Source organism: Sciurus vulgaris, assembly GCF_902686455.1.
Source record: "Sciurus vulgaris genome assembly, chromosome: 12".
Lineage (NCBI taxonomy): Eukaryota > Metazoa > Chordata > Mammalia > Rodentia > Sciuridae > Sciurus > Sciurus vulgaris.
The window spans coordinates 31,467,718-31,495,433 of NC_136473.1; the positions used below are offsets into that span (position 1 = coordinate 31,467,718).

Consider the following 27,716-nt stretch of genomic DNA (forward strand, 5'->3'; position numbering starts at 1 on the left):
CAAGACACACCCCTCCCGCAGACGCCAGCTCTAGGAACTCTGCTCTTTGGAGAAGTCTGTCTCTTTCCCTTTCTTAATTAAAATTGCTTTCTATGCTAGCCTCAGCATTTCTTGGGCATTTAATCTTCTGGGGAATAAGGATCCATTCCTGATGTCCAATGGACCAGTATCACTACTCAGTTTACTCTAACAGAACACCGGACTGGATGGCTTAATAGCAAATGTGTGTTTCTCACAATTCTGAGGCAGGAGGCCCAAAAGCAGGGTGCAGACATCCTGAGGTTCTTGGTGAAGGTCCCTTCTGGGTTTGCCAATGTTGATCTTGTGTGCTCAGCTGGCAGGGAGCAGAGTGAGCAGAGGTCCCGTCCATCTGTTTGCAAAAGCACAGATCCCATTCATGAGTGCTCTGTCCTTGTGACCTACTCACCTCCTGCTCCTTCACATTACAGGAAGGAGTTCTGCATGAATTTCGGGGACAGAGTCCATAGCACCTTGATTAGATGACAAGGGAAAATTCCATTCAGGATGGTATTTTGTTGCTAATCATGTTGTCCCCTCTTGTTAATCTCTAGAAGACATAGCTATTTAACCTGTGCTATCGCTGTAGCTGTAAAACACAACACGTAAAGAAAACTGTACAAATCAGTGTTCCATCAGTTATCAAGGAGTGAAAACACCCGTGACCCCACCTTGCCAAAAGAAGTAGTTGTTAATGGATAAAGAACATCCATTCGAGAAAGTTTTCTTTCTCTTTCCTGACACTGAATCTCTAAATCTTGATTCTATACATCCTTGAGCTACCTACATTCACACCAGAATCCCTTGCAGGGCTTCACAAGATGCTCAGTAAGCCCCTTCCAGACTGCCTGTCAGTGATGGGAAATGTTACCTAATGAACATTTAGAATTCAAGTTTTAGAATAAGAGATACATTCTACATTGGACTACATGTTTCCTTTCTTTCCCTTTCTTTCTTTCTTCCTTTAGGAAGATCCTCCTATGGGCTTACTTTGCTACATCCTCTGTTCATTGACTTCCAATTTTCATGCAGGTGCAAGATGTGGAAGGCGTAAGTTACATTATCCCTTGGGATAATAAGTAATATACTGTTATAATAATATACTGTTATGAATGTTGCAAAAATGGTGGTGACAGTTCTATCTTATAATTCTGACTCATTTTTAATTTTTTTAAGCAAGAAATGGAGGTCTCGTGACTGTCACATATTGCCCGCTAACTGGAGTCCGGGAGGTCTGATGTGTGGCTGCAAACCAATTAAGCTGAGCACTCACTGAAATTGCTTTCTCAGCCAGGATGGAGAATGATTGCTCACAAGTCAAACCGCATGTGAGACTGAAAGATTTTACAGGTAAATCCGGTTCAAGGCCACTTCACTTGAGGGGTGGAAACTTGAAGTGGTTAAGTGAGGCAGGGAGCTACTTTATTCTCTGCCTGAAATTCTCCAGGTGGAGTATGGGGGAGCCTGACTTCCTAGAGTAGCTGCAGGTTTGGGATGTCCACCAGAACCAGTGGCTCTCACTCAGTGGACTTTGGGAACTTCCTGAATAAAAGGCAAGGATGCTGAGGACTGAAGACCAGTTACTCCTGTTAGACCCTGTTCAGGAGAGGCAATTTTTTACTGAGCTCTTGAGCTAGGCCCCTGCATACCAGACCAAACCAGAATGGAGTAGCTTGTATAACTGCCTGGTGATCAAACTGAACTTCCAATGAGGCCAGTCTTCCTAAAGCAAAAACAGGCTCCAGCTGGCCTGAATCAGCAAGCTAGGAAGTTCTTTCTGTTGTAGCCACATAACAGAGTAGCCAGCCCTTTGTTTAGCCTCTTCTGCATGTAAAGCCAACCTCCTCTGCCCTGCTCATCCCCAACTCGGATTCTATTTTCAGACACAGTAAAAGCCAGTTAGATCTTTGGATCTGCTGTAACCTTGTCTTCACACTCTGCATCCTGAAGCTGGAGGCCAGGCCTCAGGGTTCCCGTAAAGCTGCCTGGGTGCTCTGGGCTGCAGCGTTGCTGCCAACACGCACAGGCAGGGGCAGCGCAGCAGGGCCTGCTCCTTTCAGAGGGCGGCCCAGGACCCGACGTGCAGCCTGGGGGAACTGCACCTTGAGGGGCGGCCCAGGGCAGACTCGGATGCTTGGGGCAGCAAAGCCTTAATAACCAACGCCGCACGCAAGTCCGGCACGGAGGACAGAGCACGGATTCCCACTGGAGTCCGCCGGCTCTGAGCCCAGAGGCTGGCAGCACCCTCACACTCGCCCATTCCAGGCGGAGCAGGAGTGCGCACAGACACAGGCTCAGGGCGGGGTGGGGCCTCCGGGCGCCGGGGCGGGGCCAGCGGCGCTTGGGCGGGGCTGCCCGACCCCGAAGCGGCTGCCAGGGTGGCAGCAAGCTATGCCTCCGGCCTGGCTCGCCACGTGTTCCTGACTCGGCTGCCAGGTGAGCGCGGGGCCGCGGGCGGGGCGGCGGCTGCGGCCCGGCTCCCCGGAGCACCCAGCTCGAGCTGGCGCGGCCCCATCCCGGCCTCGCAGAGCCTCCGCGACAGGGAGGAGGCCCACGCTACCGCAGGGCCTCTCACTTAGCTCCGAGTAGCAAAGGTCACATCCATGCAGAAACCACTCTTGCGCCAAGGGAAACGAAAAGAGATGGTTCTCCTGAGCCAGATGAGTGACCCAGGCCCGGACACGGATTCAGGTTACCCGGGACGACCGGCTGTAGTGTGAGGAGGTTGCCCGAACTCAAGGTCACAGTTCAGAAAAAACACGTAAATCAGTGCAGGTACCAGTACACCAGTGGGAGCCGCAGGTGGGGCTGCTGCAGAGCAGGGAACCTTTCGCAGGCTGCAGAGGGAGCATTCTTAGCTTCAGGGTCATGGAAGCTGGAGCCAGCTCAGCTCATGACGCAGGAGTTTATGCTAGGTCAGATGCCAAGATTGGTAGTCAATGGCTAGGGACTAAAGGTACCCGAGATAAGCCTGGATCTTACCTGCAGCATTCCATCTCTCCCTCAGCCTGTTCCTCTCAACCAGGCCAAGCACTGCATGGTCTTCCGCCTGGATACGGCCTCTTCAGAGTTTCAGTGCGGTTTCATTGAATCACGTATACTCTGGAAATTTATTTTACCAGGCAGTGTGTGTGAGAGGGGATTTAGGAGATTTGGGGTTTAAGAGATGCATTTTCAGTAGACAGTGTGGAATGACGTGATTCCCCCCACCCCCATAAGGATGGCCCTGCTCTCCAGTGCCCATCCTCTGACCAAAGTATGACCCCTGTTGGTTCCCAGGTGGGAAAGTGAGGAGGGTGAACCTGGGAGGAAAAACAACTCAGTTCTGGATGTAAACGTGGCCTGATATCATCTGGAATGTGCATTGCATGCTGGGGGTGTATCTGTGACAAAGCTGAGGATGTTTCTGAACTTGAGAGTGGACTTCAGGATGCCATTCATGTTTTCTTTGTTTGTTTCTACTAGAATTGAAACTTTTTCACACCGGAGCAATCAAGAGCAGAGTGAAATTAATATTCACAAATCTGCATGCAGCTGCTCTTCTGCCTCCCTTGGCTGCTCTCCTGCAGGTGGCACATGCTGTGTGCTCTATGGAGAGTACTTCCTTCTCTTTTTCAGGAGTTGGAAAAACGACCTTGATCCAGAAAGCCAGTGAGGTTTTACAGTCCTCTGGGGTGCCTGTGGATGGATTTTATACAGAAGAAGTCGGGCAGGGAGGAAGAAGGACAGGATTCGATGTCGTCACTTTGTCCGGAGTTCGGGGACCTTTGTCCAGAGTCAGGTACTGATGCTTCATTACTGTAGGTTTTATCCCTAAGCAATCCTTCTCTCCAGGTTCAGAGCTTTTATATTCTGATTCCACCAGCATTAAATTCTTCAAAAGTGCCCTGTGGGGTCCTTGGATGCCACTCTGCCTCCCTCTCCCAAGGGTTCAGAATCTGTGCCTCCCTGGGTTTGGGGCTGAGACTGATGACCTCCTCTATCTTGAGGAAGGCTCGAGAGATGTCCCAGAGAAAGAAACAGACCACGATATGAATAGCAAGCATGAAGTCATGTTTCATTTGGAATGTGGGCCCCAGAGTCCTGTGCTTTTCTCCCTTGGTAATTGTTGGCCTTGTGTCTGACCCCACTTTCCAGACGGCTTGGGCACTGGGGCCGCGGTCACACTGCAAGGCCTGGTGGTGTGCAGACAAGCAGTGAGCACTGTTCCCAGGGGAGAGCAGTGGGGCCAGTGCACACAGGGCATCTTCACTGGGTGGTTGCTGAGGATGGGGGAATGTGCAGAGGGCCAGCTGTGCAGGGGCCTGCTGAGCACCAGGAATCAGTGCAGGAGCCCTCCTCAAAACAGCGTCTTTTCTCACAGGTCAGAGCCATTGCCGGGGAAGTGTGAGTGCTGGGTGGGACAGTATGTGGTTGATGACTTCTTTCAAGTAGTTGGCACTTCCCATCATGAGAAACTTGAGGGTATGGTTCTCGTCTCCTGAGCCTGCCTGTGCTTTGCATCACAGGAGTTTAGATGGGAACAGAATGGCATTTGCTCTTCCAGGGAGCAAATGATTTGCATTTTGTGGTTTAAACTCTTCAAGCAGTTGAGCTGAGGAAATGCAGCATGATACCCTGAGCTGCACATGAAGGCCTTGCTTCTTGGTCGGCACATGTCAACACTCCACATTAGGGAGAGCAGGAAGGCTCCTGAGTCTGGAGCCCTTTATATGTGGCTGTGTTCATTGCTGGCACCAAGGGTTTCTGCATCTGTGTTCTGAGAAATGTGCTCTCACTTTATTTCCTGGGGATCTTTGTCTGGCTTGGTCTTGGTAATACTGTCTCCCTTCTCTAAGTTTTGGAAGAGTTTGGGAATGGTTGGTATTCATTTTTTTTTTTTTTTTTTTTTAATGTATGGAAGTCATACAGGCCTAAAAAGCTTTTTATTAGAAACTTTTTAATTACTAGTTTAGTCTCTTTATTTGTTATATATCTGCTGTTTTTTTATTTCTTACTGGATCAATTGTGGTATTTGTGCCTTTTGGCATTTTGTCCATTTCATCTAAGTTATATATTAATTTTATTTTGTAAGCTTGATTGTGTTGACAGAAGTTTCTTTCATTTCTTCTTTATTTAGCTCTTTTCCCATTTTTTTCTTAATCAGTCTACTGAAAGCTTTTTCAATTTAGAGGATCTTTTCAAAGAACTAGCTTTTGGCTTTATTGATTATCTATTGCCTACTCTTTGCATATGTTTATGACATATCATCAAGTCCTGGATCAAGTTCAGGATCCTGAATAGAACATACATAAACTCATCTCTGGAGACTTTCAGCCTAGTGGGAACACAGATGGGAGATGAGGACAGGGATCCCTCCAGCAGTGCCGTGAGAGCAGTGTGGGGACAGCTGGGCCCAAGGAGGCCAGGAAGGGGCTCTGAAGAGCTGACGCCCACACTGAAAGGAGGAGAAGAGAAGAGTGTGTCAGGGTGACTGGGGAGGGGTGGTCCAGGGAGAATCTTCTAGATGGCAGGAGTGAGGAGGAGAGGAAGATGCTAGGGACACAGGTGCAGGGCTCTGGGGCCCTGTTGAGGATCTTACAGATTGACTTAGGGAAATGGAGTGGTGTGAACTCGTCTCAAGGGCTTTCCACTGCACCAGCACTGAGGTCCAGCATGCTTCCAGTGGACTGGAAGGCCCTGTGCCAGCTGACCCTGCTGCCTCTGAGGTCATCCAGCTGTGCTCCAGCCCACAGGTGCCAGGGCCATCCTGTCCCAGGCTCTCAGCACCTTCCGTCTTGGTTGTTGGCACCATCTTCCCTGTTCGTGCCTCTGTCCCTGAGCACCAGAGCACAGCTGAACAGTGCAGGGGATTGGTGGTTGCCAAGACCACTGGAGTTCAGAGTCAGCTACTGAGGACACCTCAAGTTTGTGGGATCTTCTCCCCTGTTGGTGGGGCTGCAGCTCCCCAGCCCACGAGTTAGTTCTCTGCCTCTGCTGCACCCACCACCCACCTCCTCACCCTCCTTCTCCTGGAAACCTCCCCCTGCTGAGTTTCATGGGACCAGTCAGAGAATGTGGTGTTTTCCCACCAGGTACCTCCATCTAAATGTCCAAACAGCAAGTGAGATGCTTTAATGAAATTCCAAGGGAAGAGTCTGACTTTGAGCATTAGATCAATACACAGAATTGATTTTTACTTCCTGTCAGCAGACAGAGTTCTGGGAGGAGAATGCATGCCTGATGTCTAGCTGCAGGGTTGCATAAGCTCTCTGTACTGACCACATCAAGAGCTTGCATCTGTCTTCTTAATTAAGAAACAAAGACAGCTCTGGGCTCTGATCAGCAGCGCAGACCTTCAGGTGCCAGGCAGGCACGGCCCCCCACAGGACATCCCTACCCAGTTAGGGCTTGGATTTCTTTTCTAGAGCAAAAATGTCTCTCCCATCCCCCATATATTATTGTGATGAAGAAAGGAGAAGGAATTAGAGTTTGGCTTTTATAAAAACACAAAGATTAGGTGACAAAAATAGGGGTGTGTGAAGAGACAGGTTTTGCTGTTGGCAGGTGGTGACAGGGTGGGTTGGAAGCTTTAGAAACCCCAAGGGAACAGGTGAGACCTTCCATCCAGGGCCAGAGTTGAGCTTGCAGGACCTGGGAAAGCAGATCTGACAAAGTTAAGAAATGTCTGTCATGTGTAAAAGCCTCACTGTGGGTGAAGGGTTGTTTGAGTCCTTTTAAAAATACTATGAAAAATGTATGGAAAATAATTATCAGGTTGGACCAGCGTGGCATGCCCATCGGTCCCCAGGGAAGCAGGACTGGCTGGGAGCTGGCAGCACCTTGGGGCGGAGGAGGCCCAGGAGGCTCAGGTCCACAGGCTCACCTCAGCATGGGTATCTGCCACATTCTGCAGACCAGAGCAGAGATGGAGCAGAGCAGGGGAACAGGAAGGGAAGGAGGGAGGCCAGTGCCCATGGGAGAGGACTTGGGCTTCTAGGAAGACCCCGCAGACCCAGCTGGATTGATGGCTCATCCAGGGCTGACCTCGTCTTACTTGAGAGCTATCACATTGTTTTCCTAAGTATTGAAATTTTCTCTGTCCATGGTAAAAAGAAAAGTTGTAAAAAAAAGGAAAGACAATGTGAGTTACTCAGGTCTTACCACAGCATAGCCACTGCTGGCATGCTTTGCCTGCCTGGCTGCCTACTCTGTTTAGTTGTCCAGAACTGAAGAAACAGCCCCTCCCTGTTTATGGGCCCAGTTTGTTTTTCCTGCAGGCTGACTGAGTGATTGGATGTGGTCTCATATCTTAATAATCTTCAGAACTGAGGTTCATGATCGACTCTCCGAGTGGGCATTTCATCTTTGATCTACTGTGGTTCCCTCCATGTCAGACACCTTGTTCCCAGTGGGAAGTGACCTTGCCACCAAGCAGTAGCTCTGTCCCCAGTGGGGCTGGCCTCCCACAGGGCCTGAAGGGCAGCATGGTGTGAGGAGCCTGGTCCCAGGGCCACTCTGGTCCTCTGTGGTGTGAGGACAGGCTGTCTGGCACGTTTCAGGTACGTGATTCACAGTTCCAAGACACTTCCTGGCCTCGATTTGCATTTTTAAGGTTCTAATGAGGTTTAGGGGTTTCCATTGTTTGGTTTCTTTAGTCTAATTTATTGTTGGATTCTTCTTCCCATTCCCCCTTTGTAAGGCAGATGACCTTTTTATATTTATTGATTCTGTTTTTCTGTTTGTCACTTATATATATTAAATATTATATATTATATATAATAGTTCAGCCCTATTTAAATTTAACATAACATTTTACTTTTCTTCTTCCCTGTGCTTTTAAAAAAGCACTTATGCTTTAGTCCACCTGGATTTATTTCAAATGTAACATGGGAGACAGTTGGTTTCCTTCCAGATACTTGGCTAGTTTGCTAAAACCGGTTATCAGAGAACTCACATTCAGTCAGTGTATTTTGCTTTATAAGTCATGTTTAAACGTGTGTGCGTAATGCTTGAGGGCCGGACTCATTGATGCCGGACCTTCATTTCCCCATCAGTACCGCACTGTTTAATTACCATTGCAACATTGCCCCCCACGCGTCGGTCCTCCCTCATTGTCCTGTGCTGGTGGTAGCAGCGTGGTGGCATTGGCCGTTACTGAGTGCAGACTTTCGGGCTGGAGGCTCCATCCTCAGAACACTGCCTCCGCATTCCTGTTTTACTGAGGCCTTCCTGGTGGCACAGCGTCTGCCAGGCAGAGCTGTCCTGAGCTGTGGAATTGAGGCCATGTTGGAGGTCACATGGGGTGAGGGAACTGTGCGGAGCGAGGGCCCTGCTGATGTGGAGGACATGATGGTTTTCCAGACAGCCTCCTTCCTGTGGCCGCAGTGAGTTCCTCTCTCTCCCTTCTTTAGCATCTTTCCTGGGGAGGCTGTTTGCAGGGCTCTGAGCACATGGTATCCTCTGCAGGCCCTACAGGCAAGCAGATTTAACTCCTCCTTGAAATGCACATCCCACCAAGGTGTGGCACCTTGGGTAGCCAAACACCCAGCTGGGATTGTAGCTGAACTTCTCTTGTCCCCAGCCACTTGCCAGTTGTCACCACTTCCCTGTAGTGGGCAGTCTGTTCTCCCCACTCCAGGCAGTTTCTAATAAAGAGAAGGACAGCCAGTGGCAGAGATAAGAGCTTTTCTCCAAAGTTCAAATAGTGGTAAAATTTTTACTAGCATATGAAACTTTTTGAAAACAGTTTGAATGCTGCTGGTGGCAAGGACAGCGATCCCTGCACCTGTGGTCAGGTCTGCTGCCCAGCTGGCCACTGGCTGAGCATGCTCCATAAGATGGTGCTCACGCCTGTGCCTTGGCTGCCAGGCACACGTGTTCTGCCCCTGGAGAGCAGTTTCTTCGTGGTGAGAGGGGTTTCTTGGACACAGTTCCTGATTCCTGGGAAGGTGTGCAGGTGTGAGGCACATGAGTATGGATGGGGCCTCGGAGTGGGGTTCCTCTTGTTGGACTCCAGGACTCCTCGCGGTGCTCTCGGTGGGGGCGGGCACCTGGAGAAAGTGTTCACACCTGCTTTGCAGCAGCCGGGCAGCCTGAAGGTGCTCTGCTCTGCGGGGCTTCCTTGGAGGGGTGGTTCTGGTCATCCTGGAGCATTGGGGTGACAGCAGCGGTGCCTGGCAGGGCCCCTCCACAGCTGGGTCTGTATTTGCCAGGGAGAGGGGCCAGAGTGGCTGGCCCTCAGGACCTGTGTCACAGGAGGGGTTCTTTATGCTGCCCCTCTGCCTGTCAGCTGGTAGGACCTTCTCAGTCCCAGGACAGCTCTCCCAGCCGAGAACCTGTGTCTTGTGGGTTCAGCGATGGTGTGCGTGGGACCTTGAGGGGCTTGTAGGACATCAGGAGGAGACTTGGCCTGGCTACAGGCCCTGACAGGGACACTGGGGAGCGGTCGAGCGCCCTCTGCTGCCAGGCCTGGATGGGAGCGCCCAGTGCTAGACTAGACCTCTTGGAGCAAGACTCAGAGTTGGAGTCAAGAGGTCAGCGTTGCCGTGGCACTCAGCCTTGCTGTCTCCTTTCTTTAAACCTGAGGTATTGGGGTACCCTTTATTTTCTTTGTACATGTAAGCATAAGGTGGGGTCACTGTTGGAACCATTGTGAGGAATAAAATATTGCAAGAAGCCAGGGCTTGGGGACCGAGTGCTTGGTACTGCAGGCTCCTAGGTTGTCCTTCTTGTGAGCCTGCTCGTGAGGACAGCCTGTGGCTGTGGGGCCCTATGAGTAGTGTGGCCCGGTGTCCAGTGAGTGTCTCCGTCCACAGGTGGGTTCCTGTGGAGGCCTCAGACCCAGAGTGTGTCATCAATGAGATCAGGAAGATGGAGCTCTTCAGCCAGCCCTTCATCCAGGCTGTGCGCCAGACTCTGTCCTCACCAGCAACCATCGTCCTGGGCACCATCCCAGCCCCAAAAGGAAAGTCACTGGTCCTGGTGGAGGAGATCCGGGGCAGGTCTGATGTGAAGGTGTTCAGCGTGAGTGCACCCTGTCTGCAGGCGCCCCACCCTCACCTGCTCCTTCGCCCCCCATGTGCCCCTGTGCTGCAGCATCACTGAGTTGGATCTTAGGGGTTTAGAATGACACCATCCTCCATGCACTGACAAACCTTGGGAGCCCTGGAGTATCCCATCCTGCTGCCCTCCTCAGTCCCTCTCGTGCCTCTGTGTCTTCTCTCCTGCCCTCCTCTGTGCCTGCGAGTGCCCTTGGTGAGCTCCACTCATGCCACCCCCACTCCAGGTTAAAAACTTCCCAGAGGCAGGTGGCAAGTGGAGGTCACGGGGCCTCGGCAGGTTGGAGCAGAGTGAGCACCTGCATCACCGGTTGCAGGGCCCACTGGCCCTGCTGGGATGTTGCCACCAGTGCATCCTGTGTGTGGCAGTGAAGGACCGCATTGGGGTTAGACCAGATAGATCTGGGAGGCGTGTGCACCTCCTTCAGGGGTGTACTCCCTTGGCTGGTGCTGACTGAGCACCTACTGTGTCTAGGGCACTATTCACATCTTGGTGGGTCTGTTCCCCAGGAGCATGGGACCAAGTGTAGGAGCTGAGTGCCACATGTGCAGGCAGATGCAGGAGGTAGTTCCAGCTGCTGCCAAGGGCTGGGAAGAGTCCTGGCAGCATGGCTGGGTGGCCTGGTGGTGGGCAGCACTCAAGGGAGGTCTGTCCCAGGAGGTGATGTCTGAGTAAGGCTGGAAAGGTGCGAAGGCCTAGTCCTCATGTCAGTGGCCTCAGAGCCAAGTGCCACCACCTGCCCCTCTGCACACCGCCTGAGGTAGAGGTTCATGATGACAGTGTCTGTGGACATGGAGGCAGTGGTGCTGGAGGAGCAGGAGATGGCGCTTCCATGCTGGAAGGCTGGCTTGTTCCCTTGTTAGCACCAGGAACCTGAAAGTCAAGGGAAGGTCAGGGGAGCTGAGGGCCACATCCAGAAGTGCGTGCTATGTCTTAAGATGAGTCCAAGTCCCTGCTCCAGAGGGGAGACTGTCCTCCAGCAGGGCAGTCATTGCTTCTCGTGGGACACAGAAGGCATCAGCTCTGAGAGAGCTCCAGGAGGGGGCCACACATCCTGCTCTTCTCCAGCCACCCTGGGTGTGACCCTTGTGGTCCTGGCTTAAAAACAAGGACCCTCATGTCCTTACCAGCAGACTGAGCAGTTGGCTAACGTGTGTCTTGGGTCCTTTCTGATCCCCAGAGGCAGTGGATGTCTGCATCTGTCTGAGAGTGGCCTCTGCCCACAGCATCCTGGAGCAGGCACCTGTGAGGAGACCTGACCGGGAGGCAGGCAGGGCCAGGGAGAGGGGGTCTGAGCAGAGGGGTGGGGAGGATCCACAGCTCCTGAAGGAACAAGAGAAGGCAGCCAGCTCCAGGCCCTAGGTGGAGCTGCGCAGCCCTGCCTGGCTAAGTGAGCTCCAGGATGGGGGGCATGCCACCCAGCCAGTGCCATCTGCTATCGTGTTGTGCCAGGCAAGCAGCTAGTGGATGACAGACTGGGCCACAGGTCACTTGTCCTGAGAGCCAGGTGTGCTGCAGCTGGAATGAAGAGGTGGCCAGCAGATATGGGCTTCCAACCATGGTGCTGGAGTTAGGGAGTCAGGGCGGGACTGGGCCCAGCATCCTGTGTCGCCTAAGTGACAATCACAGGCCCTGGAAGCAAATGAAGAACTGAAAGTCTCAGAGTGAAAGTTTCAGCAAAAATAGAGACAATAGAAGAATCACAGGAAAATTTTACAACCGGGAAGTACAGTAACCAAATTAAAACGTTAATCTGTGGGCCCACCTTCTGAGGATGACAGAAGAAAGAACTAGCAGACTCAAAGATAGAGCAGCAGGCAGAATAAAAACGTCAAGAACGAGCCCTGACAGGGACAGGTGGGAAACAGTAGCCCAGATCTCCCCGTGTTTGCTAAAGACATAAACCTACAGATTCCAAAAGCCCGCTGTGAACCACAGCTGGGTAAAACAAAGAAATCCATGCCAAGAACCTCAGAACCAGACCTGTGGGCACTGACTTGAGTCCCAAGAGCAATGTGGGAGAAGCGGCACCTGACTCTCAACGCACTGATGTGCGGGTGGAGATGCCGGTCGGCTCAGGGCCCCAGGGTTGGAACAGCAGCCCAGCACCCAGAGGACTCCGTCCAGGTAAAGATCCCTCAGGAGCACGGGGGAGAGAGCACCGTGCAGAGGTCGAGCTGTGTGCTGGTGGCAGCGTCTCAAGCTCCTGAGGTCATGTTTGACAGGTGAGGCAGGAATGGCGTCACTCAGATGTGTAGGTAGACAAAGAAAGACAGTCTCCAGAAGGAAGTTATCCTCATGCCTCTGCTGCCCAGCAGGCAGGGCTGGGAGCTGCTGAGGACTGGCCTCTCCCCCACTTAGTGAGCCTGGTGCTGCTCCCTGCCCTGGGAGGCAGATGCCCCTGCTGCATGGAGGGGACCCACTAAGCAAGCATTCGTGGGATGTGTCCAGCCATGGCTGGGTAGAAGGGAAGGTCAGGCAGGGTGGACAGGCCTCTGGAGTGGGCAGAAGTTCTCTCCACGTGCTGCTTGAGCACAGGCCTGAGGCAGGAGGAGGAGCAGGCTAGTGGAGCTGGGATGAGAGTTTGTCTCCTGTGGCTTGCTGTCGAGTTTGGAGGGGACCTTGCTATCACATGCTGTTGGTTTCTGAGAGAGAAGTCACCGACTTGGTCTTCTGCCTTCTAGTCCACATCACAGCATTGGTGAGGTTCTGAGCCACGTCACATCCTCTGCAGTAGGAGCTTGTGGTGTGACGAGCCTGGCACCTAGCCTGGTGCCTCACATCCCTGGCTGCAGCAGGGGTATTGTCTGGTGTCCAGGCTGTGATGCTGCCTGCCTGCCCAGGAATGCTCCTGCCTCTGCCCCCTGCTGTCCTCGCCTTGGCTCCAGTAGAAGCTGAACTGCCGATGTCAGCCATCATCCCACCTTGGTCTGCCCAGGTGCTTCCCTTACCTGCTGGGCACTGCTGCAGCTCCTGGTCCTGCTGGTTCTGACTAGAGACCTTCCAGACCACAGGAGGGTCTTGGAGGCGTGGGAACTGCCATGGCTTGGGTACTGACCATGGCCTTCCTGAGGTTATATTGCTCTTTCAGAACATTGGCCACATTTTTTTTTCATGGCTTCTAAAGCCTGTTGCTCTCTAAATATAACACTAAGAACTGTTTTTATTTTGAACTTATTTCAGTATTTGGCTCAGGGAAGCTAATTGTGAAAACAGTAGGTAATGGCCATGTTGATGCCTTGGAGGCAAAAGGAGAAAGCTTTTGTGGGTCGAGATTACTGGAAAGGGGTATATGTACTTTTCCTAGTTTTCTAATTAACTGGGCAGAGCAGACCGTTGGGCTGGGGGCATGTGCCAGGTGCTACATGCGCAGACTTGCCCCACTGCAGCGCGTGTGGCGGGGCAGGATCCACCCATGCCTGCACGGGGTGGGGGGGGGCACTGGCATGTCAGTGGGGTGCAGACTCTTCTGTGACTCGAGTCTGAGATGTTATTTGATTTTTCTGTTTTATAAAATGTTAATATAACTAAAAGCTACTTTAATAATGAGAATTCAGAGCCCTTTAAACTTGCTTCTTCCACAAAGCCATTTTTATTCTTTCAGTTCTCACTTTTGAGTTGTAGGATCTTAAGCGTATTAGATGCTAGGTCTTAGCTTCTTTCTATTTGGAAGATTTTAGACCTCCTGCTCTTCTTGCTACATGTATTTTAGACAAACAGGACATAATTTCCTTCTTGGCGGGAATTCAGTACTGTCCCTGGTTCCCTGCACCTTTGTTCTGTGGATGCAAAGCCAGGGCCGGGCCTCATTCGTCAACTGCTGGATAATATAAGATCAGAAGTCAATGGCAGTGAGTTCTTTTTGCAGAAATTGAGAAGCAAATCCTGAAATTCATATGAAAATACAAGGGGCCCAGCCAGAATAATCTGCAAAATGAACAGTGTTAGAGTACTCACACTTTCTGATTTTAAAATTTACTCCACAGTAGTTAAGACTGTAGTACTGACATCAGGGTGCACATGTAAACCATTGGAAGAGAGTGGAAGTTCAAAAATAGACTCTTGTGTCTATGACCACTTGATTCTCCATGAGGGAGCCTGGGCAGTGTAATGGGAACTGAGCAGTGTTTTCCACAATTGCAGCTGGAAAACTGGATATCCACATTCAAAAGAATGAAGTTGGACCCTTAATTCACCCTGTGCACAAAATTAACTCAAAATGGTTTATAGATTTAAATATAAGAGGTAAATCTATATAACTCTTGGCAGAAAATATAGGAGGAAGTCTTTGTGAACAGCAATTGGGCAAAGTCTGCTGTGAAAGAACACCCAGAACTCAGACAGCAAAGGAAAAAATAGATAAGTCCAAAACCCTAAACCTTTGTGCTTCAAAGGACCCAGCAAGAGTAGGAAGGAGCACACTTAGGGGAGAAGATGCTGGCAAATTATGTATCAGATGAGCCCGAATCCTAGAACACAAAGACGACTTTAAGAACTCAACAATAAAGTAAAAATAAACCCATAAAAATAGACAGAGACTCTGAATGGGTATTTCTCCACAGAAGCTATACAGGTGACCGGTAAGCCCATGAAAGGATATGCAGTGTCAGGGGTGGCTGGGAAGGCACACCCCTTGGGGTGCCTGCAATACGACTGAAAGAAAGAAATGGAAGATGGCAGGTGTTGGTGCCCTCACACCTGCTGGTGGGACCTCAGTGGTGCCGAAACTAGAAAACAGGTGCAGTTCCTCAAAAATTAAATTTGCGTCACTCTGAAAACCAGCAATTCCACTCCAAGATATTTAACCAGAAGAATGGAAAACATGTTCACAAAAACCTTCAATGAACAATCACAGCAGCATTACGGCCAGAACGTGGGAATCACCCCAATTCTGCGAAGGGATAAAAGAAACGTGATACCTTCCTACAGTGGGTGTTATTGGCAACACAAAGGACTGAAGTACCGATGGTTTCACTGTACAACATGTGTGAACGAGTGTCACCTCATGCCGAGTGAAAGAAGCCAGGCACAGATCGCATACCTGTGATTCCACTTGCAGAGAATGTCCAGGAGAGGCAACATTACTGAGAGAGCAGATAGAAGTGGTTGCCAGAAGCCGGGGAGGGCAGAAGGGGGTAACTAGAAGGGGCTTCTGTTTGTGATGAAAATGTTCTGATATTAGATAGCGGTGAGGATTGCAAACTCTGAATGTGTGCAGTGCTGGGAATTGAACCCAGGGCCCTGTGCTTGTGAGGCAAGCACCCTACCAACGGAGCTATATTCCCAGCCCTAGAATTCTACTCTTGAGGTGAATTCTAAGATATATGAATTACATCTCCATAAAACCACCCCCCCTCACACACACATACACACAGAAATAAGGTAGAAGAGCCAAGTGGCACCACTCCCCTCTCTAGAAGACTTGGTCACCACTTAGACATTGACCCACATCCCTCTCCAACATGGCGGAAGGCCCCACATGGGGAGAAGCATGGTGCCAGCTGGGGTGGCTTCCCCTTCTCACAAAGCCACTCATCTAATCCTGGTTGCCTCCTGAAGACCCCACCCCCACATGCCATGCACTGAGGGATCAGGCTTCCAACACATGAACCTCTGGGGACACAGTCAACCCAGAGCAGGCCTGCTGGGGGCCAGCTGCTCCTCCTCTCGGGCTGCCCGTGCTGACCTCTGCAGGTCTCCAGTGCTCCCTCCCTCGTACCAAGAGGCTTTGCTCCTATCCCCCTCTGTCCAGGTGCCCTTCCCCATTGACCACCTGTCAGGGTCGTGTCCAGGTGCACCCAGCTGTGGAAGCCTTTTCAAGACCTGTTGCTTCCCACCCAGGCCCTGCTACTTCTCTGGACCCTTCCTGGGGAGTCTTGGACCTCCCCCATCCTTGTTCATGCTATGTCTCCCCTAGTCTGCCACCTCCATGAGGTCAGCGTCCTTTCTGTGGCATCCCATCCTCAGCCCTGTGCCCATGAGTGTGGGGGCCAGGGGAGGCACAGTGACAGGAAACATCAGCCCTTCCTTCTCCCTGGTTCCTCTGCCCCTTTTGTTCTGCCAGACTGGTGGTGAGGGAAGAAGTGATCACAGGGGCAGGGACACCGGGATTGCTTCCCGTGCTTGCTTGTTGGACGTCCTTGTGTTGAAAGGGTACTGCCTATGGAGAAAATGCTGGGGTCAGGAGGCCGAGATATGGTCTGCACCTTGTCACCCTTGCTTCTCTGGCTCAGCCCCCTCCTCCTCCAGGTGAGCCAAGGCACCTTGCAGCACTTGGGTCCTCCAAGCCGCTGGTGAGCCAAGTAGATGTACTAACCTTGGGAGCATGCTTGGATTCTGGGTGTCCCTGGGTCTCAGTCATTTGCTGCTCTGGGCTGCTTCTGCTCCAGGGTGACTGTCCATCTGCCCTACCCCCTCCCTGCCTTCCTTACAGCTCTTGGTTCACACTCTTCCCAAGTCAGTATCCATCAGCTCTCAAAGCTGCTGTCCCTTCTTATTTCTTATTTCTTATTTATTTATTTATTTATTTATTTATTTATTTATTTATTTATTTATTTATTTTGGCACCAGGGATGAAACCCAGGGGTGCTTAACCACTGAGCCACATCTCCAACCCTCCTTATTTTTTATTTTGAGACAGGATCTTACTAAGTTGCTGAGGTAGGTTTTGAACTTGGATCCTCCTGCCTCAGCCTCCCAAGCTGCTGGGACTGCAGGTGTGTGCCACCTCACCTGGCTTGCTGTCCCTTGGGCTGTCTCTGCAGAGCTGATGGTGGGACTGGAGACACCTGTCCTGTCTCAGAGCTCCTGTTGGCTTCCCAGCCTTCCCAGCTCTTAGGGTAAGGGAAAGGAGGGAGGTCTGAGGCTGGCTTCCTGCTTCCTCCCACAGGTCACCAAGGAGAAGAGAAACCGCCTTCTACTGGATGTAGAAGGATGCCAAGCTGGGTGCCAAGCTGCGAGAAGTGAGGCCAGCTGGCACCTACGGTGCTGCCCTGCGGAGGTGCCCAGTGGAGTACAGCCTCCATCCCTGCCTCCAGCTGTGTGCCTCCACACATCTGGATCCTGTAGCCAGGGAGGCTGACAGCTGCTTCCATAAACATTTGGCAAGTCCAGGCAGCCTTGGGCTCACCAGCAGCCCCTCATGGCCTGCTCGTGCTCAGGGATTTCTGTTCATTTCTTCTTTGGTTGTGTACGTGGCCAGGATAAAGTGGGAACCGAGCAGAGGAGCTCAGTCCCTGGAATTTATCCCCTTTGAAGTTTGTCCTTGTGTTGCCAGTGGACAGCGAGTTCACTGCCCGTCAATTTTGCATGTCGTGGAAATTAAACCCTTCTCCAGGCTTCTGTCTCCAGTGCTGAATTGTTATTCCTCAGAAAGCCATTGGGGTCCTTCCCCACCTCTTGTGTATGTCTTTGTTAGTTGCTTAATAAAATTAAAGCAAACGTGGTGTTTCAAACACACAAGTCCTTGTGTGGGTAGCCTTTGGAGTGTCCTGCCACCTGCCAGTCAGACTGAAGGGCGGCAAGGCCTGGGCCTGGGTTCCTTCAGAGCCCTGCCTGGGCCGTGGGCTTGGGTGCATTTTTTTTAACCTTTTTGAGCCTTGTTTCCCTTCCAGGTAAAGGCAATGGCTGTCCTCAGAGCAGGTGGTGAGACTGCAAAGGGAACTGTCCTCAGCACTGGGCTGTGCAGTCAAGAGGAAGGCTGCAGAAGTCTGGGTCAGCCCCCAGCAGGGTGCCGCAGAAGAGGGAAGTAGGAAAGCCTGGGCATCCTGGGATTCAAAGACGATGGTACTGGAGTGACAGCTCTGTGTTTGTAGGTCACTTTGGGTGATGATCTATGAGTTTTCAGGCTTTTTAGCAACTAGCGTCAGCTACAGAATCACTGGCATAAAGGCGGCGTGTCCCTGCTCTGTGACTGACAGGTCTCTGCACGTGCAGACAGGTGTCTGAGTGGGTCGTTGAGCAGTGCTGAAGCCCAAGCCTGAGCATGACCAGGGCCTGCACCTGGGGAAGGCCCCACATTGGCCACTCTCTTCCTGGGTAGCTTTCAAGCTTGACCTGGATGTTCGTGCTTGAGGGGTCACAGCAGGAGGCCTACTGGCCTGGAGATGCTCCCTCACAAAGGGCCTCCTGCCCGGGGGGAGGAGGGACTGTCTCCACTGACCCTGCCCTGCTGGCCCAGTGCTACGTCAGGGTGTCTGCCAGGCTGGCTGACTGCAGACACAGTCACCAGGACGAGGATCACTGACCAGTGTGGGTTATGGCCTTCAGTGGGCCAGGATGGCCACCACCAAGCCTGGGAACCTAACCTCGCCCAAACTGTGAGGTCATCAAGCCCTGCAGGGGCCCTGCCAACTCCAGGAGAGTGTGGTGGAGGGAGGGGGCAGGCAGATGTCCCTGCTGTGTCCTCCTGGGCCCTACACCCAGACCTGGGCTGCTGCCTGCCCAGCTGAAGCAGGACCCCACATGCAGCGCCCTTCCGGGGCCTGTGGGCAGCAGTGGCATGTGCACAGGGTTCCCTGGGCTCCCGAGTAGGAACGTGTCCCCTCTGCACTTGTCCCTCAGAGCTCTGTCTTTCAGGGTGACTGTTGGCTGAACTCTGCTTTTGTCTTAAATTAGGAAACCAATGAAACCTACTTCAAAACAGATGGAATGGCTAGTTTGGGGTTCGTGCTTGTGGGGGCAGGGGTGTTGCTCTGCCTGAGTGTGGAGCTGGCTCCTTGGCCTGGCCGTGGGCACCGGGACCAGATGTGAGGGGGATATGGGCCTGAGTGGCTCTGGAGCACGTGCCCTTTCCAGCACGCCCTGCGTGGCTCTGTCAGGCCTTCTGTGGGTTTAGTGTGCACATGACCCAAACCTCACAGGCGACACGTAGATGTGATGCTGTGGCAAGTCCTGCCATGATTCCTGTATTGCCATGTCAGAGAATGCTCAGGGGCACGTGGGAGATGTACAATCCCTGTCACCAGCCAGGGGCCCAAGGAGGGGCACCGGCAGTCCAGCAGCCGGACTGGGTCTTAAGGAGAAATGCCCTCCGGGGCGCACAGAGCAGATGCAGTGCTGCTTGTGCGAAGAATTTCGACTGGATGAGAGGCTGGTGGGATGCAGAGTGGGTTGGGGAAGGCTCGCTGCCCCGTGCCCTCCTCTCCTGGCAGCCCTGGCTGGCCACTTCACGCCAGGCTTACAGATGGACTCCTCTTAGCTCTGAACGGGTGACTCGGGGAGGAGAGGACGAACCTTTAAAACTGGCCAACAGGGAGATGCCCCCATAAGGTCACAAGTTCAGTTCACCCCAACATCACCCCAAGTGCCAGGGTGCTGGTGATGGCAGGACACCTTGCCCCTACTTCCCTGGTGCCTTGGCAGGGGCCAAGTCCAGGAGTACTGGCCCTGTGTGATGACAGGAAGGGAACCTGGGCCGAGGCACAAGCAGGTCTGTGGACAGCGAGATGCTGGTGTCAGGGGTCCAAGAGGCGTTCACCAAACCGGAGCCTCAACAAGGTGCAGAAAGGGAGCCATCCTTCTCAGCCTGAGGGACATGTTTTAGAAATGGCAGCAGACTCAGCAAAACTCAAGCACCAGACGTAGCAATAACTGTAAATACTTTAATTCCCAAAACAAAGGCTGTGCGAGTGTGCTTGTGGTGGGGCCGGTGGACCAGCACAAGCGTGAAAGACAAGTACGTGGGCCGGGGAAGCACTCAGGAGCACGGGCAGGTGGAGGAGCCCCCCGGACCCTGGCCTCCAGAACCGGTCTACTTACCAATGGAAAGGCATTTGAATTGTTCCGAATGTTGGTGAAGATGTGTGAAAACACTATAACTTTCACATATGTGTTTTTGTCTGAGCATACTCATTTGACTTGAGCACTCTATCCCATACCCATGTGTAATTTTTCACTCCAGTTTGTATGAGAATTATATTTCTGGCCCATGGTGATGTTTTGTAACATTTGCTCCTTTCATATGTATTTTCCCCTCAGCCTCAGGTTGTTTTCTCTCATCCAAGCCCTGGTCAATCAATATTCAGGTGCTGATTTGGGGAGATTTCAGTGGATCTCTGGAGCTTGCTCTGTTTGCAGCTCGAAAAGGAGAGAGCTCCAGAACCTGAATAGGAGAACTGCACTCTGTTAGGAACTCCAGCTCCTAGGGTCTCCCCACTGCACCAACACCATCTTTTCATCTCAGAGAGACCACACACTTCTCCTGTGTCTATCTCCCTTCATAGCAGCCTGGATGCTCCATCTAGGTGGGGAGCTGGGAAGACTTTACAACCATATGCCTTGGCCTGTTTGTATCTCCCTGCCATGAGATCACTGTTCCATGATTTCTATTATCTTACATTTGAAAATCATTATTTTATGTTTCTGAAATTTTTTTTTCTAATTAAAATCAGAAGGTTAAATCTGGTCCATGATACTTAGTCTTCTCTGGAAGTAGAAGCAACCTAATTCATGTTGTTTAGTTAATTTCTTTAACCTGGATATGCATAATGACTGTAGCCATTCTCCAATCCAGTGACATAAATACCATGACAGTGGTGCAAAATTTGTTCTCATACCCATTGCCTTACTTAGAATGATTTGAATTTTATGCTCTAGGTAGCTAGGAATGAGACTTTTGTATTTTTAAAGCAAAATGTATTTAACCTTTTAATAAATATTGATAGATTTTTTCTCCCCAAATTTTAAACTTCCATTTCTAGAAGCAAAGTGAGAGTACTTTTCCCTGATTTTCTATCAGTAAGAAACATTGTAATTCTCTTAAAATTTTTCCAGTTCATGGTTATGAAATAATTTCTCCTATGTAACCATCATTTATACTTGACAAGGAATCTTCTTAAGTTTCCTAGTTTTTTCAATTACTTGAGATCTGTAGTAATATTTGTAGCTTTTAGTGTAGAAGTTTTGAAAATCTTTTCCTAGGTTTTTCTAGGTTTATGCAGCCATTTAAATGTCCCTTTTTAAAAACATGTGTTTGTTTGTTGTTGGCATATAGAAAATTCAATTATTTGAAAAAAAATCAGTCTTGTATCCAATGGCCTTGACAATTTTATTTGTTACAGAGTGTATTTTTTTTATTTTCTAGGTTTACTATTATTTTATCTACTAATAAAGACAATTTTCTTTCTACATCCTAAACCATGTATGTGTGTGTTTTGTATATATTTTTTCTCTTTTCTGTTTTCTGTCATTCTCTGAATAAGGCCTCTGGGAAATTGCTGACTAGAACTGCTGATGGCTGCTAGACCTGTTCCTATCTCAGGGGAAAAGCTGTCAATAGTTCAACCTTAAGTGCCATGTTTGCCGAAAAATCATTTCTATCAGATAAGAATGCTTCCTTCACTCATTTAAAAAATATAATGATTGTATGTTAAAATTTTCAAGTGCTTTTTAAATTATTTTTTATTTTTACAGACTGCATTTTGATTCATTGTACCCAAATTGGGTACATCTTTTCATTTCTATGGTTGTGCACAATGTAGATTCATACCATTCGTGTAATCATACATGTACATAGGCTAATGATGTCTGTCTCAGTCCACCATTTTTTATACCCCTGCCCCTTCCTCCCTCTCATTTTCCTCTATGTAATCTAAAGTTCCCCCATTCTTCTCTTATTTGCCTTCTCCCAACCCCCATTATATATCATCATTCACTTATCAGAGAAAATAGTTACCCTTTACTTTTTTGGAATTGGATTATTTCACTTAGCATGATATTCTACAATTCCATCCTTTTATCTGCAAATGCCATAATAGCATTCTTCTTTATGGCTGAATAATATTCCATTGTGTATATATACCATAGTTTCTTGATCTATTCATCTGTTGAAGGGCATCTAGGTTGGTTCCACAATCTAGCTATTGTGAATTGAGCTGCTATAAATATTGTTATGACTGTGTTACTGTAGTATATTAATTTTAAGTCCTTTGGGTATAAACTGAAGGGTGGAATAGCTGGGTCAAAATGTGGGTCCATTCCAAGTTTTTTGAGGAAACTCCACACTGCTTTCCAAAGTGCCTGTACCAATTTGCAACTCTACCAGTATAATAAAATTGTGCCTTTTCCCCCACATCCATGCCAACATCTATTATTGTTTGTGTTCTTGATAATAGCCATTCTAATTGGAGTAAGATAAAATCTTAGAGTTGTTTTAATTTGCATTTCTCTAATTAGTAGAGATGTTGAACACTTTTTCATTTGTTTACTAATTGCCTGCATATCTTCTTCTGTAAAGTGTCTGTCCAGTTCCTTGGCCCATTTATTGACTGGTTTCTTTGTATTTTTGGTGTAAAGTTTGGTAAGTTCTTTATAAATTTTGGAGATTAGTGCTCTATCTGAAGTGCATGTGGAAAAGGTTTTCTCCCACTCTGTACACTCTCTTTTCACATTATTGATTGTATCCTTTGCAGAGAAAAAACATTTCAGTTTGAATCCATCCCATTTATTGATTCTTGCTTGATTTCTTTTGCTTTGGGAGTTTTTTTTTTTGTTGTTGTTGTTTTGTTTGTTTAAGGAAGTCTGATCCTAAGCCAACATGATGAAGATTCGGGCCCATTTGACTAATATTTGGTGCAGGGTCTCTGGTTTAATTCCTAAGTCCTTGTTCCATATTGAGTTGGATTTTGTGCAGGGTGAGAGATGGAGGTTTAATTTCATTTTACTGCATATGGATTTCCAGTTTTCCCAGCACCATTTGTTAAAGAGACTATCTTTTCTCCATTGTATGTTTTTGACTCCTTTGTCTACTATGAGGCAACTGTATTTTTTCAGATTTGTCTCTCTGTCTTCTATTGTGTACTACTGGTGTACCTGTCTATTTTGGTGCCAATACCATGCTGTTTTTGTTACTATTGCTCTGTAGTATAGTTTAAGTTCTGGTATTGTGATACTGCCTGCTTCACTTTTTCTGCTCAGGATTGTTTTGTCTATTCCAGGTCTCTTATTCTTCCAGATAAAGTTCATTGATTTCTCTGTTTCTATGAGGAATATCATTGGGATTTGAATTAGAATTGGTATGAATCTCTATAGCACCTTTGGTAGAATGGCCATTTTAACAATATTGATTTTGTCTATCCAAGAACATGGAAGATCTTCCCATCTTCTAAGGTTTTCTTCAATTTCTTTCTTTTTAGTGCGCTGTAGTTTTCATTGTAGAGGTCTTTCACCTCCTTTGTTAGATTGATTCCCAAGTATTTTATTTTATTTTTTGAGGCTATTGTGAATGGAGTGATTTTCCTAATTTCTCTTGCAGAGGATTCATCACTTATGATTATAAATGCATTACATTTATGCATATTGATTTTATATCCTGCTACTTTACTGAATTTATTTATTCTAGAAGTTTTCTAGTGGAGTTTTTTGGTCTTCTAAATATAGAATCATGTCATTGGCAAATAGTGACACTTGAGTTCTTTTCCTACTTGTATTCAGTTAATCTCTTTGGGTTTGCCTAATTGCTCTGACTAGTGTTTTCACAACTAGAAGTTGTGAAAGAGTGTGTCCCTTTCTTGTTCTAGTATTTAGAGGGAATGCTTTCAGTTTTTCTCCATTTAGAATGATGTTGGCCATGGGCTTAGCATAGATTGTAAAGTGCTTTTTGACCTCTATTGTGATGATCACATGATCATCCAATGGAGATTTTTGCAATGTAAATTGATTTTCCCAATGAAATGCAATCATTTTTATCAAACTCCAGGTTTAAAGGGAGGCAAGGGACTTATCTCCAGCAATTCCAGCACTGGAACCTGCACCAGACTGACAAGCAGATGCAAATGCACTCCACAGATAACCATCTCCAGCTCAGCCATCAAATGCTCAAAGGTAGAGCATCAGAGGAGAGAAAGAACTTTGGTGAGGAATGACCATGTTAGCATGGAATTGTGCACCATGAGGACAGCCCCACAGAGAGGCAGGCACAAGTCAAATTTTCCCATGAGAACATGACACAGGAGGGAAGGGGCTTCCTCAGAAACTGGAAAGTCTGAGGCTAACTGACTGGAACATAACTACATGGAACCCCTGGCAGTAACAGCCTCAAATAGATCATAGATCAAAGTGTGAAAGAAAAACCTCTCCTAATCATCAATTCTATGCTGGTCAGCAAGGGGGCAAGGCTTCACCCATTGTGGGTGCTGCTCTGCGGTGCCCCAAGAGACACGCACAACTTTTGCCTCATTGTGGACCAGAGAATAAACTGCTAAACATCCATCAAAATGAGGAGTAAAAACAACTGGCTCTATTTTTCTAGGGCAACATTCAGCAGTAGAGTAAACCACAGCTACATGTGACTCTAGTGACTAATCTCAGCAAGATCAGTGTTGAATGAAAAAGCTTTAGTGGAAAGCACACAGATGCAGTGTGGAATCACACACCAAGAAGGTACTTTAGACTAAATTGAGAATGTCCTAATGTGGTCTGTGCATAATTTAGTGCCTACTGGTGCACTCAGCTCATTGAGGTTCCTGAAGGGGACCAAAGGGAGACGACTCTACAGTCAGAGTGACTGCAGTGTGAGTGACTGAGCTCCTCAAAGAAACTCTCCAGTGGTTCCTCCAAGCAGAGGAACTCCACAGGGCAGCCTTTCCCCTGGGTGTGTCCTCAGCACCCCAAGGCACAGACATGTTCCTCAACACCAGTGGGGCTGTGTCCCAATAAATCCACCATAAGTCAAAAATACACCAAATCCATCTCACCCACTGCACCTCTCAGCTGAGCCACACGGGGCCCTGAGGAGGTCCCCATCTCAGAGCAGGAGGTGACTGGGAGTAGCACCCCACATCAGCCTGCACATTGCACATCTCCAATGTGGCAAAAGAGCAGAATTCAAAGTAGTTTCTATTGAAAGTGCCTCGGTTTTGCACCATTGTAAAGTTAAAAAATTATAAGCCAAAGCACTATAGCTGGGGACTTCCTGAAGACACTGAGGCCTGGGGAGGGGGAACAGACAGAGAGCCCAGAGTGCATCCCTGGCTCATGTAGCTGATCCCTTGCTTCCTTTTCTGGAGTCTGGCAAGGGAGTTGTGCTGAACCAGGGGGCCCTGAGCTGTGGAGCCTCAGGCAAGCCTGCTGTGTGCTGGACATTTCCTTTGGCTGAGAGGGGAACAGGCCCTAGAGCATTATGTGGGTGTGGGAGGACCCTGGGCACTCATGCTTGAAGAGTGGCGGGTGTCTGTCAAACTTTATGAAAATATTAGTTTTCCAGGGGATCTGTGGCCAGGTCTTAGACCTCCCTGTAAACAAGTTTCTGGGTCATTGGCCCCCAGCACTATAAGCCCCTTCCTCTCCTTCTGGTGCCTGAAACCCCCTGATCAGTGAAGTCTTTCTCCTGCAATCAGAGACAAAGATACAGAAAGGGTGTTGACAATAAGCTTCACCTGCCTGGTGGGAGCAGACAGCCGTGCTGCTAAAAGACTGAATAAAGGCTGAAGGGGCAAGAATTACCTGCTTCCCTGGGGCAACACCAGGTCAGCCATGCTCAAATCAAGAACCTAAGAGGGCCCTGGGGACTGGGCAGTCACTGGAATCCAAACCACTCTTCACAGGAGGAGCAAATCTGCACTTGTGCCACTCACTGGCTCATGTCTCCTCCATGGTCTCCCCAAGCCCACAAAGCCTGAGTTTCAGAGCATCACGCAGCCTGAACTGAATTGCAGTCCCAGGGAGAGGGGCCCCTAGGACAGTGGCCCTGTCAGAGCAGGCTGAAGAGCATGTGGCCAGACACAGCTGTGTCCCACAGGGTTAGCAGGCAGACCCTGCCTGTGTGGCAGGCCCACTCCCGATTCCAAGGACAATCCACACCACTAGGTACTTCAGGCTGCTTCCTGGACTGCTGTGCTACGGTGAACCCCTGAGAAGCCCAGCCTGTCAGACTCTCCACCCTCACGGAGGCTAGGACTCTGTCTCTGCGGCTCTAGTGCTGGCAGGTTAAATCTCTGCAGAGTGTTTTTGGCCATCTCTTCCGTAAGTTGTAATCGCTCCCTGGGCAGGTCAATGCCCTTCTGCTCACCTGTGTTTCTACTATTTGTCCCCAAATCTCACATATTCCAGGTGCTTAATAAGTACTTACTGAAAGGAGCAAATGAGGGGTTAGGGATCTAGGAGGGTCAAATAAATTGGTCAGCTGCTCAGTTACCTACTAGGTTCTTCCCACCCAGAGGGGCAGGCTCCACCTGTCCTTTTGAGGACAGGGTGTGGCAGGAAGGAGGACAAAAGCACCATCTACCAGGGCTCCTTTTCCATAATCCCCCCTGAAGAGCAGGGATTTCTCTAGGCAGTGACAGTACAATCACAGCAAGAGAGAGAGAAGTGCCAGTCCCCTGTGCTCTGACCGGGGACCCTTCCTTGCTGTGGCATCCCAAGGAGGCACTATTCAGTGGGGTCCTGCTCCCCAGGGCCACTCTGCTGTGCCCTAGAGCAGCCCTGAAAAGGCCTCCAGCTTTTATCTGGTCACAAGTGCCAACGGGTAAGACAGCAAGAGTCAATGACCCCATTTTAGAGGTGAAGAGGTGCAGGCCAGCGCCTGGTTTCATGGTGCACATCGAGGGACGTCACAGGTAACACACTCCTGGAGGCCAGGTGGTTTCCCATCCCCCAGTCACTCCTGTGCAGGCAGAGCCTGCACTTTCAGGTGGATGTTCTCAGGGCCTCCCTGACATGATCTTGGTGCACCACAGGCTCAAAGGGATTCAGGGAAACGATGTGGTAATTTTTCTTGCTGGTGTCTTCCATAGTTAACTCCGAATAGTTTTTACCTCAGGTTGAATTGGTAGAGAAAGAGAGGGTGCAGGAAAGGGAGGGAAGGACACAGAGAGAGATCAGAGATGCAGGGAGACACTGATGTCCCTGCAGGTCAGTCACATGTTCTGCCTTTGGGTTTGGAGCTAACCCACTCACTCCATTCTCCTCTCCTTTGGCTGTCACAGGGGCTCACACCTCTCCAGGACAGCTCAGCCCCACCTGGACCCCAGGCTCTTTGCTCTCAGTCCAGCCCTCACACCTTCCCCAACAGGCCCCATGAAGAAGGAGAGAGTCAGTGGCTGGAGAGATGCCAGACTCGAGTTCTCCAAGGACTCTGAGTCCATGATGTGATTCATAACTGGGATTGTGCCGGGGTCCAGCCCTAGCAGCAGTCGGGGGTCTGAGGTGGACGAGAGGCATCGGCACGGTGGAGAAACAGCACACAGAGACACCAAGTGTTCTGAGGCTGAGTCTGAATCTTTATTGTTCACAGAGTCTTTTTGTATGTTTTTTCTTTGGTATTAATTACAGCATTTCATGGTTAATACAAGGAAATGTTAAGTAAAAAATCTTCAGGTGTATAATTAATGATCTTATTCAAGAAACATGTTTACTGTATGAGAGCTTAAAACGAAAAGCAGTTCCCAGCAAGGTAGAGGGCACGGTGCTCTGTTTAGTTTTAATTTCCCTGAAAGAATACGACATTGAGTTTCTGTAGAAGTTACCCCTTCCAAGAACTCTAATGTTAGCTATTAACAGTGGAATGTTCTTGTTATTACTAACAGAGAATAGAGGAATCAGCTTATACTTAATATTTATTCTATTTCATGTACTCAATGATGGACTAAAACTCTAACCAGACACAGAAAGAATACAAATTGTACTTATTTATTAAGTTGGAAAAATATCCTCAAACTTAA

At 49.4% G+C, this 27,716-nt stretch overlaps 1 protein-coding gene across 1 annotated transcript; it reads left to right on the forward strand.

The window, feature by feature from the left end:
* Positions 1-1,313: 1,313 nt before the first annotated feature.
* Positions 1,314-27,147, forward strand: LOC306641344 (cancer-related nucleoside-triphosphatase homolog; the record flags this gene model as incomplete). The annotated part of the gene is made up of 7 exons (XM_079106455.1): positions 1,314-1,368; positions 2,284-2,454; positions 3,637-3,794; positions 8,724-8,956; positions 9,816-10,023; positions 16,949-17,021; positions 27,068-27,147. 7 exons carry the CDS (start codon positions 1,314-1,316, stop codon positions 27,145-27,147), a joined length of 978 nt encoding a protein of 325 aa, XP_078962581.1.
* Between the last annotated feature and the right edge of the window lie 569 nt (positions 27,148-27,716).